We start from the raw sequence: 16,652 nt of genomic DNA on the forward strand, positions 1-16,652 counted from the left end.
CACTTACCCATTGATTTCACTCTCCATAAAAAAACTGAAGCATCATTTTACTTACAGTATAAGAGGAAATGGTCTTCAACCAATCATCATACAGGTTAAACAGCACCATCTGGGGCTCAGTAGCCTTTAAAATCAAATCACCAAACTTCTCCACTTTCAGACAGGCCTGGAAAGGCAACTGCAGCTCAGACCCTTTGATCACAATGTTGGGGAAATCCAGCAAGTGAACCTAAAGGATATAAAAATGTCTATTTAAAAAATTAATTTTGACAGGGGACAAATGCTGTTACCAAAGATTTTCAAATGGCTTAAAAATACAAAACAAGCTATTTAGACCAAATTTCAACCACAGAATTAGCCAATGTTCCACCAAGGCACAGAGCCACATGATCCAGACGTTTAGACTCCTCTTGCTGAAATCATCACTCAACTGAGCTGGAGGAACTGAACCACCTAATTTACATAAACATCTATTAGAGCTTGATTTAAGTACACTGCTCAGAATTTGAAAACAGCATGGCAATCTTTAATTAGCCCTTTGTTTTAAATACCAGTTCTCAAAGCAGCTCATTACAAACTTTCTATGAGTTCAATTTTTATTCCATTTCAGTTTTAAGGCAAATTATCTCCCAAGTGGAAACAAAGTTTACTCACTTCCAGTGGATCTAACATGCCTTTCCTTGTAACAATGATCTGTTTAGGCTGTTCTTCAACTGGAAGCGATCGGATCAAGGCAGCCACTTCTTCAGCAGTTTTCCATTTTGCCAGCTGAATGCAAAAACAACCCGTTACTATTTGCACAATATTTGCACATAAAATAATAGCCCTAATATAACAAAGATGCAGATATCAATCTATGTGAGAGATTTCAGCCATATGCCAATTTAAATAGAATTAGCAAAATCCTTAAAATGCCATGGCAAAATCGTTTTTGAATCAGATTTTTTTTTCCCTTCTGGATCAAATGGGACTGAAAAATAATTGACATTCAACCTTTCTTTCAAATTTAAACCAAAGTATCAGCACTTACATGATCTAAAAACCAAGTATTTTGTTGTTGAGGTTAAATGCTTATAATACAGCCTGTGTGAAATATTGCATCTGAATATTACCTGGCCCAAACGTTTCTGCCCAGCCCAGACTGAAGTGTGGATAATTTTAAGGAACAACTGTCCTGTTCTGGGATTGAAGATGAAAATGGCTCCATTAATGGGTTTTGTTGTCAAATTACCTTCAAATGTCTATGGAAAGAACACATTGATGGTAAGTTAAGAGACGTAGTACAATAGAAGCAGCATAGGTAACAATTAGAAAAAAGTTTTTTTTTAGAAAGATGTTTCATCTTCTAGAATTGCACTGCACAACCTGAATGAACTTAGTCAAACATAGTTATTGGATGCTTTTAAGTGGGGTTTTATGGTTGTTATTTCTTACCTTATGAATGGTGACCCGGTACACATTTGTATCATCCACAAACCATATGATTTGGTTAGAGAAGAGTTCACCATAATTCTGAGAGGATAGGTAAGGCTCAGTTGGCTCAGAAGAATAAAGCTGTAGACCCTTTCGAATACGTTCTCTCAACACATACAAAGCAGGGTTAGCCTTCATGATCTTGGCCATAGCCTGTTGGATCAATGGCTTGGCACCTGGAAACCAGTTACCGTAAGCACTGCAAGATTGAAAAGGTAAGATTAGTAAATTTTTCAAAGAAATTCCAGGACAGAAATTGGACAAAAAATTATTTCAAGAAACGCTATTTTATGAAAGTTCTGATGAATTTACATGGCAATTTGGTGCAACTCAAAAGTATGTATATACTTAGTACGTACCAAATTATACTGAGCAAAGTAAACGTGTTACATATTTATCTCAATGCATTCTAGCAGGTTGTAACAAGTAGGAGTAGGCCATTCGGTCCATTGAGCCTGCTCTACCATTTAGTAAGATCATGGTTGATCTGATCATGGCCTTAATGCCACTTTCCTGCCTGGTTAGGCAGGCAGCAAAGTGACATTCAGGTGGCAATCAAGTCAGCCATGATTTTATTGAATGGCACAACAGGCTTCATGGGCAAAATGGCCTACTCCTGCTATTTCTTTTGACCTGCTAGAATACATTATAAATTTAATAAAACTGGCTGCAGGCAGAGTAGAATACATACCTATGCAAATTATAGGCCAGATCGATAGCAATCAACACACCAGTAGGTGAAGGATAGATACTCATGTTATCTGTTGTATAGTCCAAGAACTTAGCTCTGGCGTATCTCTCAATATCATGAGAATCATAGTCACCCCATCGCAACTGAATATCTATCCAGTATTTTTGAGTAGTAGTGCTATCCATCACATCTCTAAAAGAAAAGAAACCTCATCAGTATATTCAGCATGATTCAAAATGGAAACCCAAAAAACAGCAGAAAATTTGGAGATTTCATAAATTAAATCAATGTTATCACAATAAGTGTAGATTATATCTTATTGCAACAATTCCATCTCTCATGAAAATAGTAGAATGGGCATACTTTGAGTCAGCAAGCAGTGATGGTCTGGAGACATTCCATTTGTATGAAGCAAACAGCAGAATATCAGCACAGGAGGAGTTCATTTTGTAGGATTTTCTAGGGTGAATGGTCTCTTTCTGCACAGTCTCAATTTCCAAAGCATCCAGCTCTTGATCAAAGACCTACAAACAATATCTGATTTGAAACCTATTGTGCTGAAACAACAATTCTCTAAAAACTATAAGCAAAATAATCTGAACCTTTTGCATGATTCTTAAGACAAACTGCTCACTTAGTCTGCTAGTTATATCACTAATGTTCAAAAATAGATACACAAAAAATTTCAGTTATCTCTTTGGGCCTTTTTCTTTCTCCCTTGATTTTCCCCCCTGCCAAATCTACCCCTTTAACAGTAAAACATCTTCCCATTCTATTTGTTCTGTTTTAAAAGCTATTTTCCCTTGTTTCAAGGGTTGCTCCCCCATCCCATTTCAAACCAATAAAAGTGTTCCAAAACTGAAGCAGTAGCCCAGACACTGACCTGACATAAGTCCATGACGATGCTCTCATGAATCTTCTGCCACAAATGGGCTCGGAAGATCTGGATCAAAGAAATCTTGAGCGTGGGGATTTTGCCATGCATGAAAATTCCTGTCAGATCTAACTGCACTTGGAAACCTACATAAACCTGAGGATGGAAAAATATCTTCAGCTCATTTTTGACAGCTCATTTTATAAACAAACTTACGATTAATTCACAGTAGTCATGCAAACTTACATTAGCTCTGTTGATGGTTGGTGACCACCAAAGGGTGAATCTTCTGTTGGGAATCTGGTTCAAACCAGATCTCTGGGCATTAGTCAGCTTCTTCCACTTCATGGATTCCTCAAAACCACTTGCCTTCTCCCTTCAAGTAAAGAATTTTAGAACATTTGAAGATCTCTTGCTGGTACCCAAAAATCAGACATTGATTAAAAATATAAAATAGGAGTTGAAGCAAGTGTTTCCTTCCTTGCATATTAAAGATTGGATGATTAAAACATAGATTACATTTACACGCACCCAATAGGACCTCCTTAATGTACACATTAAATCTATAATGGTTTTTTTTGCTGATCAACCACGTACCAGAACAGACCCTCCCACGTAGGAAAATAAGTTCCCTTGAAGAGTGTGTGCTCCAGAATGCCTTCAACACCACCCAATGCTTGGATCATGTCTGTACGGTAATTGTTCAAATTCCACAGCTTTCCATCATGTCTCTGATGGGTCCACCAGAATGGATTCTGCTTTAACACCTGGGAACAATGAAATATCTTAGCCACACATGCTCTTCAACAATTAAAGACACTGGGATATTTTGCATTTTTCATTAATACATTGTTAGCATTTGGCAACTCTTTGCTCAACAGCAAACAGATTATGAGAGCCAGCCTCTTACATAAACTCAAGTTCCAGCTTGGAATTTTAATCTAATGCTCAATTTAGCCATTTGGGATGTACTTCTGCAAAAGTGAAGTAATACCACTGGTGGTTGGCACCAAACAGCTACTTGGTTACAGAAGTATAGGTACTACAATCTGCCTCTGTGCACACAAGAGGTGGGGAGAAAAAGAAAGCGGAAACAAAACACCGAAGTACTTATTCTACAACATTTAAGCTTACTGACACTCCTCCACCCAACTCTGCCAAATTTTGGAATAATTTCAATGAAATAGATGTCCAATATTTACAGAAGCGAAGTTTGTCTGATTTTACCATTACTAGTCAATTCCAAACTTTTCTAGAGGTAGTTTTTCTCTTTCCTTATACTTCTTGACAAACTGCGCCACCAGCCGACAGCAACAAGCCCATCCCAGCCTGGCATTAAGTCCCTACTGGGGTATAGTTTCACAGCTACATGTATCCCTCCCATCTCTCAAAATGGGTTCTTCATTTGCAAGACTCAACAGTCAATACTAGCAGACTATTGGGACATGAGAGCAATATTGGCTCTACTTATATTCTCCATTGACATACACTGTTACATATGTGTACTCTTCTGGCAAGAGTTTCTGGAGAGGTTACCAAAAGCAGGAATTCTCAGTGATTTCCCCTATTGACTGCCATGGTCTGTCACCATCCCGGCTGAGATCAGTTAACTCAGCACAGACTTGAGATCAAGTTCAAGAATTTTACTCATCTGTACGGTCCAACTGCCTGATGGGCAAATTCACCAACCCAAAAATACAGCCTACACATAATATTTTCAACATGGTAAAGTTCCGAGCGCTGAGCCATAGAATGATTTGACAAGAGGACAAAGTGCCACAAATTTTTCCAAAGTTTCCAATCTCAGTTGTGCTATCAGAGGAAACTGTTAAGTAAAAATCAGGTATTGTTTGACAGGGAAGTAAATGTTTTTTAAAGATTGATTTTGTACATCTTCTGCACAAATGGCCAGTTTTAAAACAGCACTGAGGGAAGACTGAAAGCTGATCTGCAACTCACCCATTGAGATGGCGATCCAGAGAGATCACAGAAGCTGAAGAGGTAGTGGCGTGAGAAAAAGAATACCTGACAAAAAAATATATATATTTTTAAGAAGTCATACCTGGTACTGTTTAAAATCAGTTCGAACTCTCCAGCCCTTATCGTAAGCCAGTGTGTGCCTGTCCTTCTGGAATAATGTGTTAATACGTGGAATACCTCTATCCCAGGAGTCTTCCAGATCTTCTAAAGTTAAGCGCCTGAAATTTTAAACAGTTTTGTCAAGCATCCAAACTAGCATCTGGTCACTATTATTGTTACAAAAAATCTCTCAACACTTACCTATTTTGTGCAATTGCTTCCTGTCGTTTCAGTGCATATTCTGCCCACACTCTCTGCGAATCAATGAACTCACTCTCCCAAGGCTGAATGTAACGATAAAGATTAGGAATCAGTTGGTCCTCTTCATGACTCATACCTGATCGGAAATGAGTGATACCCACATCTGTCTGCTTGGACCACCTATAAAATGCACAAGATTTGTGCTTTAAATTGCAACATGGTTCAAAAAAAACTTCCTCTATTTAAAATTTAAAGTTACCAGCAAGGAGTCACATTATCTTCTGAAATAGACGATACAACGTGGTTACAAACAAACGTTCTTTAGACTATTACACAACACTTTCTGGGCTGTAACTTCCTCCGAGTGGCAATTTGTGTAAGATTGCCACTCTGTGCCCAAATACTTACGGGCTTTTTCTTCCGATCCTATCTCACCCGACCTTCCGGCTCAGGCCAGGTGAGATCCAGACAGCGCAGCTTGTCCATGGCCCAGCATTGATGTTCAGCTCCATTGAAGTGAAGGAGGTCATACCCAAATTTTTAGCTGCTGTAAACCAGTTAAAGGTTGCAAAGAAATTTAATGGTCCTTGACAGGCCAGGGGGAAGGCAAGTGTCTAAGGGAAATGGATGAGATTTGGGGTGGGTGGGGGAGAAATTGGAGGCCGGGGAGGGGTGAGGTGGGTTGTTGGTAGGATCAGACATGTGAGGGAGGGGTGCACTGGGAGGGGCCAGGGGGTGCAGGGTCAGGTCTTGGATGGGTGTGGGGGCGAGAGTCAGCCTGCGCGTGGGGAGAATCCCATGGGGGGGGGGGGGGGGGTGGGTGGGGGGGGAGAGAGAATACCACTGGCAGAGTAGTCAGTCGGGGGGCGGGGGTCCCTGAGGTGTCAGGGGTCAGTCTGAGTCTTTACAATAGCTATCCAGCAGTTAGGAGGAGGATTTAAAATTACATTTTCAGGTGATTCCCAGTGCAGGGCAATTGCTCAGAGGAAGTTTGCGCTTCTGGGCAATTACCCCGCAAACCCTTAGCTGTGAAGCTCCAAGAAGGGTTCCCCACGTATCTTTGGGGTACCCCCCAAATCCAACGCTGGGCAGCTCGGAGATAATGGCCCACTGTGATTTGATTGCTGGTTTAAATTCATGAAAGGGAAATATGTTTTTAAATCTTACCTCAAGTCAGATTGTGGGATGAGAACATGGCCCATAGAGAGCATGCCAAGACCGCCCAACTCTTTAGGGGTGTAGAATACCACAGGAGGGAAACGACTTGGCATCTTGGAATTCAAACCAATCTTAATACGTGTCTGGATCTTGTTCTCACATTTCACCAACAGGTCCAATAACTCCTGAGTGTTAACAACTGCTTCACGGAAATAGGTCATCAAACCAATCAGAGCAGTGTTCCACTTATTCACAATCTATAAAAGCACAAGATTATTATACTGATTATTTAATGACTTAAAAACCATTTGTAATCAACCTTGAATTGCAACACATCTTATTGTTCAAGTCCTACACTTTTCCTGCTGCAGATAACATATATTTGTCGCTCACAACACAAGGATACATCGGGCCCATTACAGAAACTATGTAAAAAAGATCCTTTTCAGATCTTCCTAGCACTAACCTTGAATCCACAATAAACACAGACTTATTTAAAACCGCAGTTTAAAAACATTCAACATTTCACGTTACTATTTTAGATAAAAAAATGTTTGATACAATTGGTGAAAAGTTGTGTTTAATGCTAATAAAGGAACTATACCTTAGTGAAGGTGGTGGAGCCAGAAGCCATGAGAATCTGACGTACTCTGTTATGGAATCGCTGCATGGATTCATCATCCACTCGGAGGAAGCACTGAGCTGTACGCTCTTTGGTGACCTGTAATACAAATTAGTGAGACAATTTCATTTATATGGCACTGCTTGAACACTCAGGACACATTAATCAATTTCATAACCGATAAGGTAAGATACTTTTGAACTGAAGTCACTGTTGTTTTGTGGGCCAATGCAATAGCTAGTTTGTATGCAGCAAGACTGCACAAAGAGCAATTCACAGTGTCTTTACATTGCGGGAGGCCATTTGGCCCATCGAGTCTGCACTGAAAAAGCATTCCACCTAGTCCCTCTCTCCTGCCTTATCCCCATAACCTTGCACATTCTCTTTTTTCAGATAGCAATCCAATTCCCTTTTGAATACCTTGATCGAACCTGCCTCCACCACCCTTTCAGGAAGTTTGTTCCAGACTCCAACCACTGGGTGAAAAAATTTTTCCTCACATCACACCTACTCCTTTGCCAATTATTTTGAATCTATGTCCTCTAGTTCTTGATGTTCTCTTGAGTGGGAATAGTTTCTCACTGTCCATACCCCTCAGGATCTTGAATACCTCAATAAAGTCTGCTCTCAGCCTTCTTTTCTCCAAGGAAAACAGTCCCAATCTCTCCAATCTATCCTCAAAGCTACAGTTATTCATTCTTGTGAAACTCCTCTGTACTCTCTCCAATGCCTTCACATCCCTCCTCAAATATGGCGCCCAGAACTGGATGCAGTACTCCAGATGAGGCACAACTAGTGTCTTATACAAGTAATCAATGCCCTATTAACAAAGCCTAAGGTACTATATGTTTTATTAACCGCTATCTCAACATGCCCTGCCATCTTCAATGACCTATGTACATATACACCAAGTTCTTGGTGTCTGACATAAGCTTTCCTTTTCTAATTATTTTACCATTTAGTAACAGCTGATCTGTTCTTAAACCATGGTTTGGAAGATAAATGTTAACCCGGACACTGCAGGAACTTCCCAGTTCTTCTGACACAAAATTTCTACACATGAGTCAAAGGAGACAATTCTTTCTTCCTTCTTAGAAATACAAATAGTATTTGGACAAGTCAAACAAGGTGTCAATGAAATTCTAAACAGAATGGAATAGTACTTCTGTATAGTGCTTATGTTTCTTTATATTGGATTCCACAGTGTGCAACAATACAATGCACATTTCAGTAATTAACAGCCACATTTTCCAAATTGCTTTCCTGCCATGTGATTATTTCTACCACCTGATTATTTCTACCATATATACTCGATAATCATTTCCCCACACTTTACACTGAAGCTATATTGACAATGTAATAGATCAGGTAACAAAGGTATTTTAATTAAATACAATCATACTAAAATTAATAGAATAATAAGTACTACATTGCTTATACCTCATTTTGTAAGTTCCAGACTCCATCTTTGTGGGTGAATTCCTCATAGCTTGTACGACATTTGGGAAGAATACGGCACTCAAAGCCAGACATGTTGAATAGCAGGTTGGGATTGTCTTTGCTGTATACAGATACAAAACTGTTCTCCCACTGAATGGTGGTAACAGATCTAGGTAGCCGATTCTTAATGTCCCAAAACACTGCTCGACCACTACAAGAACAGGTGCAATATATAAGCAATTAAAAATTACAAGGGTTGAACATGAACAAACGATCATTCAGCAACTACCAAGTTAGCTAGAATCAAACTGTGTTGACTGGTTTAAGCTTCCTGGCAGTTAATTTAAGATCATTTTACTTTCTGGAATTTCATTTAAAATCTTGACCAAACGTAAACAATATTTCAAACAAATTTCAAATCTCAATGGATTTCTATGCCAAGCTTAGAAGTTCGTTATTGCCTCTTCTGGCAGGCCCAGCTCCTGCAACAGTTGATTCCCGTAACCTGCTGTTATAACCTGCTAGCAGTAACGCTAACATTTTCAATGCATTATGAGAGAGAGAGCTGTGGGGGACAATAAAATTACTGAATATTTGTTTCTAAGTTATAATTTTTTTTGTACAAAACCTCCCCTTTCACTACCAAATCTATCAATAATGACCCTTTATGTGCAATGTTAACACACTAATTTAGTCAGTTCTCTAATGTCACTGAGAGACACTGGTATATCCTGAAGCCTAATGTTTTGTAAAGGTTCTCTTCCTGATCTCATTGCCATGGGGGACTTTGGATGCAATAAGGTTTAGAACATTCTATGAGAAAGGGAGCAGAAAAGACTGGCATTTAGATAGCACCTTTCTGGCAGAATTTCCCAAACACTTCACAGTCAATTAATTACATTGAAACAGTCACTGTTGTTACAGAGGCTAATGCAGCGGCCACATATGCACACAGCAATATCCCACAAACAGTAATTAGGAAGATAACTTGCTAATTTGTTTCTGGCAGTGTTGGTTGCAGGATAAATGTTGCCTAGGTTATTGGGAAAACTCCTCTATCAAGAGTCACAGGATCTTTTACATTCAGCTGATCAAGGAGACAGAGTTAGGCTTAACATCTCATTTAGATGACCACAAGGTGACCATGCTGTGCTAACTCAGTGTTGGACTGAACTGTCAGTTTATGCACCCAAGCATCAGACTGGAACTTCAATTCACAACCTTATGATTCAAACATGAAAGTTTCCAAGCTGCCACTGAAAATGAATTTGTTTGAATTAACATATAAATATAATGCCTAAATTAATTTCAGCTTACACCAGGATCAACTCTCACTAGTATGCAGCACATACATTTCCGAGAGATACAGCGCAGAATTCGAGTGAATTGAACTTTAGGGTACAAATTAAATGCAAGCAGGTGGGGGATAAACATTGCAGCACTTATTTAGGTGAGTTTTGTTTGAAAGATTACATTACAGTTGCATAAATTGGACAAGGCAATCAGTTGGCAAAATATTCTGGTGATCACAATAATTAGGTAACACTCTTGACACTTACAGGTTAACATCATGTTTCATAAGCCTCATACGTGCATCTCTTGGCCAACACTTCTTGTTATTGTATCCTACAATGTTCTCATTGTTTGGATCAGGGTGTTCTGTAAGGTAGCGCTGAATCAGGTCTCTGGCTTCATCAGCTGTAAATCTGTACATAAAGATTTTATTACATACATTTGAAGAGACATATACACTTACCAGCCCTCTGACAGCTTTCTGTGTAAAGGTATTACTTAGCTATGCAGGTCAGAGCATCCTAACTTCAATTTCCAATTTGTATTGAACTGTAACAACTGAGGTGCTACAACTAGGCTCGGCAACCCTATAGATGCAAACAATCTCTGAGTCAACAGATATTTCCTGCCAAATGAGCTGCTGGAAATTTTTGTGGATATTCAGCGAAAACAGGATTTGGCTCAGAGCTTGAAAAGTTGATCAACATACACATGCCTAGACATGTACATGAAGAATGACCATTTAAACACAATATTACAGAATGGACACTATCTGTGGATCCCTAATCGAGCATCAAGGGAACGAGGGAATAACACTGAGGGGGACTTGATATCTAAATAAAACATTCAAAAATAAATACTCCTAGAAAATAAAACTTTCAAAATTATTTGGAAACCATCAATAATAACAGAAGCTTACACAACTAAGTTTGTAATAAATTGTCATTTTGTACTAAGAGATGCTTCATTTCACTGAACATGTGAAAAGACAAATCACCATTTTGGCTACTTCAATCATGTTGTTGGGTAAACGCAATTTTATAGATCATTTGTTAAAAGTGATAACCCACTTAGCACTAAGTATTACATTGAGTCAAGGTTAAGGAAATACTTTCTTACCTGAAAAAAATATGAATACGCTCAATATATCTGCAGAAAAGTCTGACAGGATGAGCAACTTCTGTGGCAACATCCTGGTAACTCAGGAAATCATTTGGCATTTGTGGTGGGCCAGCCATTTCACTGGCTCTGTGGAGACCCAATACAAGCAGATCCAGCACCAGCCCATAGTACTGGACAATGAAAGAGGCAAACTGGAGCCCTCGGATAATGCCATAGGAATTGGTGTGGTTCATGTCCTTTTGTATAAAGGAGGGAAAAAAAAGGTTTATTCTAAATAATAGTGTTCCAAAACACAGAAGGAAGCTTAATAAAAAAAATGCATGCACTGTCAATAATGCAATCTAGTTCAGAAGGCACTTCATCCAACAGTAAAAGTGACAAGCTGGCAAATTCTTGGGAATATACCCAATTATGCACCTCAGTTAGCCTCATACTACTGCAATTTCTACAAAAGCTGCACTCTGAGTTGGAACCTTGAAAGGTATAAGGCATCAGGAAGAAACCATTACAAAGCTACTTTAGCTACACTCAACATAGCAAGAAAGCATACGGAATCCTGCGCTTTATAAGTAGAGGCAGAGTACAAAATCAAAGAAGTTATGGCAAATCTACTTGTTTAGCCTCATTTGGAATAGTGTCTGATTCTGAACATCACATTTCAGGAAGGATGTGAAGGCATTAGAGGGTGCAGAAAAATATTTACAGGAATGGTTTTAGGGACGAGGAACTTCAGTAACGTGGATAGATTGGAGAAGCTGGGTAGCTCTCCTTAGAGAAGATTGAGAAGGGATTTGACAAAGGTATTCAAAATCATGAGGGGTCTGGACAGATTAGATAGGCGGAAGGGTTGAGAACAAGAGGGTATCAATTTATAATGAATGGCAAAAGGGCTAAAGGAGATGCAAGGGAAAACCTTTTTACACAGCCAGTGGTTAGGATCTGGAATGCACTGCCCAAGAGTATAGTGGAAGCAGATTCAGTTATGGTTTTCAAAGGGAATTGATCATTTTCTGAAAAGAAAAAAATTGCATAGCTATAGGGAAATGGAGAGCAAGACTAGCTGAATTGATCTTGCAGAAAACTGGCAAAAACACAACAGCCTGAATGGCCAGCAATATTCCCAGCACCGAGGGACTACTAGGGGACTTCTGTGCAAGGGTGGGTAACAACCACACAGCTTGACTAAAGTGCATAAGACACCAGGGAAGATGAACGAAAATGGACGGAGGCTGCTGGAGCTATGCTGTTACCGTGGAGTGTGAGGTGAACCACTTCCAAACAAAGCCACGCCACAAGGTGCCCTGGAGACATCTGAGATCAAGTCACTGGCACCAGCTAGACCTCAACAGCACCAGACATACTACACTCAGTGTCCTCACCACTTGTAGATATCAGTGCTGACTGTGGCACTGACCATTCTCTGGTGTGCAGCAAGGTTAGACTTCAGCCAAGGAAACTGTACTACAAGAAAGGTCATCCTTTGATCAACATTTGCCATACTACTGACCCAGAGAGGACCCAGAAGTCCCTCAAAATCCTCAATCAGGCTCTGTCGGACATCAACACCCAAGGTCAGAGTGCTGTGTCAAAGTGAGATCATCTGCACAACACCAGTTGCACTCGATGTGTACAAGAAGACAGATCCGAGGAATGCTAACCAGTTTGAAGCTTACTGGACTGGAATGGAGTCAAGTTACTGTAACCAAGAGGAGGGCCCTCATGAACTATAACAAAGTTCCCAACAAACAAAATCTAGATGCCCTCAGAGCTGTCAGAATCAAATCTCAGCAGACTGCTCAGCATGGCACCAATCAATACTGTTTGAAACTCTGCAACTGCATACAATCTGCTGTTAAATTCGGGGAGAGAAAAGTGTGAAGGCAGGATGTATCAAGAAAGAAACAGGCCCAGCAGCAACCAAATCAGTCCCCTTGAAGACAAGTCAGAGATGATCGTCACTGAACCTAGCAAGCAGATGGAAAGGTGGGTGGAGCACTCTCTCTAACTCTATGCAATGGGGAACATTGTCACTTAAGAAGCTCTCAGCACCATTCCAGGCTTTCCTGTCAGGAAGGAGCGGGACAGCGAGCCTGCCATGGTAGAGCTCATCAAGGCCATTGTCTGTCTTGCTAGTGGTAAAGCCCCGGGGAATGATGGCATTCCACCTGAAATCATCAGATTTGGAAAACAGGCACCACTGCAGCACCTCCAGGAACTTGTGTCTTTGCTGGAAAGAAAGATTTGGGCTTCAACTGTCACCTTGTACAAAAATAAAGGGGATCACAGTGACTGCAACAATGACCAAGGCATCTCCTTGTTAAGTATCATGGAGCAGCTCTTTGCTCACGTTGCTCTGACTATATTGCTGACCCTGGCATCATGCATCTATCCTAGTCTCAGTGCGGCTTCAGAGCTGACAGTCGACAGTTGACGTGGTTTTCTCACTTTGGCATTTACATAAGTAGTGCTGCGAACAGCACCAACCACACTACACTGCCCTTTCATAAGACGTCAACAAGGACTTCGATCTTATCAGCAGAGATGGACTCCAAGCTTCTGAGGAAAATAGGCTACCTGCCTGGACTCCTGGGCATCATTTCTTCTTTCTATGAGAACATGAACAGCTCTGCCAGTTATAATGGAGCAACATCAGACACTTTCAGAGCGGCAGCAAGGTAAATCAGGGCTGCATCCTGGCGGCAACTCTCTTTGGTATGTTTTCTTCCATGCTGCTATTGGACACTATGGGTGACACAAATGAGGGCGTCCACCTGCACACTAGAGCTGATGGCAAGCTGTTGAACTTGACAAGACCACGCACCAAGACTGAAGTGTGTAATTTCCTAGTCCATGAGTTGCTGTTTGCTGATGTTGTGCTGGCATCCGATACTGAAGCTCATTTGCAATTTGTAGATTGGTTCTCCTAGGTCTGCAGGGAGTTTGGACTGATAACCAGCATCAGGAAGACCAAAGTTACAGGCCAGGACATAGAGACTCCATTGCCCATCAACACTGACAACCTCACTCTGGGGGTCATCGACAGCTTTATATACCTTGGATCAGCAATTAACAACAACCTATTCCTTGATGCCGAAATCAGCACCAGGATTGCCAAGGCTGCAACTGTCATGTCAAAATTGAGAGGTTGAGTGTGGGCCAATAGCAAATTAACTGAAAACATAAAAGCTCTATGTGTACCAGGCTTGTTTTCTCAGCATGCTCCTTTACAGCAGCAAAGCATGGGCACCCTATACAAGACAAAAAAAAGTGGCAAAACAGTTCCCATCTTTGCTGTCTCTTACAAATATTGGGCACCTCCTGACATGACAGTATACCAAATATGGAAGTATAGCAGCATGCAGGAATCCTCAGTATGTTTGCTGTCTTGAGTCAGCGGTGACTCCGATGGCTAGGGCATGTGCATCGAATGGATGATGGCTGCATCCCCAAATACATGCCCTCTGGCGAGCTTGCTATCGGCACAAGACTAACAAGTAACTCAAGTCTGCAATGCAAGGACATATGTAAGTGAAACCTCAAGATGACCAGGATCAGAGTCTATGCATGGGAAGGCTTTGCTGTTGACTCAAGTGCTTGAAAACAGTCAGGAAGGGCATGAAAAAAGCAGAGGGAGGCAGTGGCGTAGTGGTAATGTCAATGGACTAGTAATCCAGAGGCCCAGGCTTATTACTCTGGGTACACTGGTTCAAAGCCCACCACAGCAGCTACTGGAAATTAAATTCAATTAATAAAAATATGGAATTTAAAACTAGTGTCAGTTATAGTGACCATGAAGCCATTGTCGACTGTTGCGAGAATCATTTGGTCCTCTTAATGTCTGCTGTCCTTACCTGGTTTGGCCTACATGTGGCTCCAGACCCACAGCAATGTGGATGATGCTTAAATGACCTACCAAACCACTCAGTTGTATCAAACAGCTACAAAGTCTAAAAGAAATGAACTCCCTCCCTAACAGCATTGTGGGTGTACCTATACAACATGGACTGCAGTGGTTCAAGAAGGCAGCTCGCCACCACCTTCAATTTAAGGATGGGCAATAAATGCTGGCCTAGCCAGTGATGCCCTCATGCTGTGAAAAAATAGATTTTTAAAAATTAGCATACTACAAACTATGCATACCTTGTAATTGATGACAACGTTGTTTTTGGCTGTCATGTAATCAGCAATGTTGTGATCCACAATGAGACGCAGCAATCTGTTCAGCAGAGTCAGATCAATTTTCTCATACATCTTCTCAAATCGTGACTCTAACATGACATTGCATTCACCATCAGCTGTTTCCCACACATCCTGAAGATTGTTGATGCCTATGTTAAGAAACCATTCAGTAATGATAAATCTTAACATTAACCAGATCTTGTTCTGCAAGAAATATATAGGTTTCCAAAATATGTCATTACAGTTGCTAGAATATACAAGGTGCCTGTTCCTCATTGGAAGCATAGATTTCCCACATATTAAGGTTTAACAATACAAATAGTTTGACTCAATGAGCATTTGGGACTGTAGAAACTGAAAATCCAAATGCAAATTTTGACTATTATTTGTTAATATGTACTTATCGAAAGTTCAATGTGTTGAACACTATTCATTTAAAAAGAAATGCATGCTTTCTATTTCTACGCAAGTTAACCAGGCAGTGAGAAACAGATGTTTGCATAAATTCTTCCACTGGAATCATGTGTGCCATGAAATTGCCTAAGTATCCTTATGCAGTGCCAAATAATTAAATGAAATTAATATTTAAATGATGAAGTCTAAAAAATGCAAACAGCAAAGTTTTAAGGGGCAACATGAACATACCCTGACACCATTTATATACAAGTGATGGAGGAGGTTCTGTATCAGCTGGCTTAATCCATGGTGGGAATAACCGTCGCTTGTCAGCTTCATACCACAAGTACTGATCAAGGTAAGCATCAGTGATCTTCTCTAACGGTTCAACATCATAAACTGGCACCAGGTGGCTGTACAAATCCATAAACTCAATACCAACCTGTCAGTGAAGAAGGTTTAAAAAAAAAATAATTCTAAGATTGCGAAAATATTTATGTGCAGTACAAGATGACAGTATGCAATTATTTAGAACTGGGTAGGTAGAATCTTGAATTTATGATATTTCCACAAACCTCTTTGAAAGCTCTCTGTGTGAGCAAGTGTCGTTTGATCCTGGATAAAGCCTCATGAGGATTATCATAGGCCTGTTCAATTAAACCCAGTTCCTCCCTCTGTGACTGGTTTAGCCTTGATTTCACACTGAAATTAAGTGCACAATATCAAAGAACAATGTTCATTTTATTTAAAAACTGTTCAATTTCAACACATGCTGTCAAGTATAAATAAAGCTAAGTCAAGTCTCACATTAATGGTTTTAATCTGTTCATTTTGCAGTTGCAATCACAAATATGCACAGTTACCTGTAAGCTTCTTTGAGTCTTTCTAGAGCCAGGATCAGAAGCTTTGTATCATGCTTGTAGGAAAGAGGGGGGAAAGGAATTGGAGAGAAACGCCTGCTCTCTAACCAATGCACAGTGGTGGTGTAGATGGCAACAGCTTCTTCAGCCGTGATGTAGGGTCCATCCTATTCAACAAACAGATTTTAATACTTCCAAAGTAATTAGATCAGACTTGTAGACAACTCTTGAGCTTTGAGAGAAATGAAAATGACAGACTCTTCG

The 16,652-nt window shown here is 40.3% G+C and overlaps 1 protein-coding gene across 2 annotated transcripts in view; it reads right to left on the minus strand.

Moving 5' to 3' along the window:
* Positions 1-16,652, minus strand: part of prpf8 (pre-mRNA processing factor 8) — a 43,804-nt gene that overhangs the window by 9,365 nt on the left and 17,787 nt on the right. For both annotated transcript variants that reach the window (XM_041196800.1, XM_041196801.1), the window contains exons 16-35: positions 16,392-16,555; positions 16,104-16,230; positions 15,778-15,970; positions 15,094-15,281; positions 10,951-11,189; positions 10,098-10,244; positions 8,539-8,749; positions 7,081-7,197; positions 6,486-6,733; positions 5,319-5,498; positions 5,101-5,236; positions 3,636-3,805; positions 3,285-3,414; positions 3,048-3,194; positions 2,528-2,688; positions 2,165-2,356; positions 1,435-1,672; positions 1,113-1,241; positions 655-768; positions 56-229 (exon numbers count right to left, since the gene is read on the minus strand). In XM_041196800.1, the coding sequence (XP_041052734.1) occupies positions 56-229; positions 655-768; positions 1,113-1,241; positions 1,435-1,672; positions 2,165-2,356; positions 2,528-2,688; positions 3,048-3,194; positions 3,285-3,414; positions 3,636-3,805; positions 5,101-5,236; positions 5,319-5,498; positions 6,486-6,733; positions 7,081-7,197; positions 8,539-8,749; positions 10,098-10,244; positions 10,951-11,189; positions 15,094-15,281; positions 15,778-15,970; positions 16,104-16,230; positions 16,392-16,555 (3,405 nt within the window). The remainder of the gene's footprint in view (positions 1-55; positions 230-654; positions 769-1,112; positions 1,242-1,434; positions 1,673-2,164; positions 2,357-2,527; positions 2,689-3,047; positions 3,195-3,284; positions 3,415-3,635; positions 3,806-5,100; positions 5,237-5,318; positions 5,499-6,485; positions 6,734-7,080; positions 7,198-8,538; positions 8,750-10,097; positions 10,245-10,950; positions 11,190-15,093; positions 15,282-15,777; positions 15,971-16,103; positions 16,231-16,391; positions 16,556-16,652) is intronic.

This window comes from Carcharodon carcharias, chromosome 10 (genome assembly GCF_017639515.1).
Source record: "Carcharodon carcharias isolate sCarCar2 chromosome 10, sCarCar2.pri, whole genome shotgun sequence".
In the NCBI taxonomy this organism is placed as follows: domain Eukaryota; kingdom Metazoa; phylum Chordata; class Chondrichthyes; order Lamniformes; family Lamnidae; genus Carcharodon; species Carcharodon carcharias.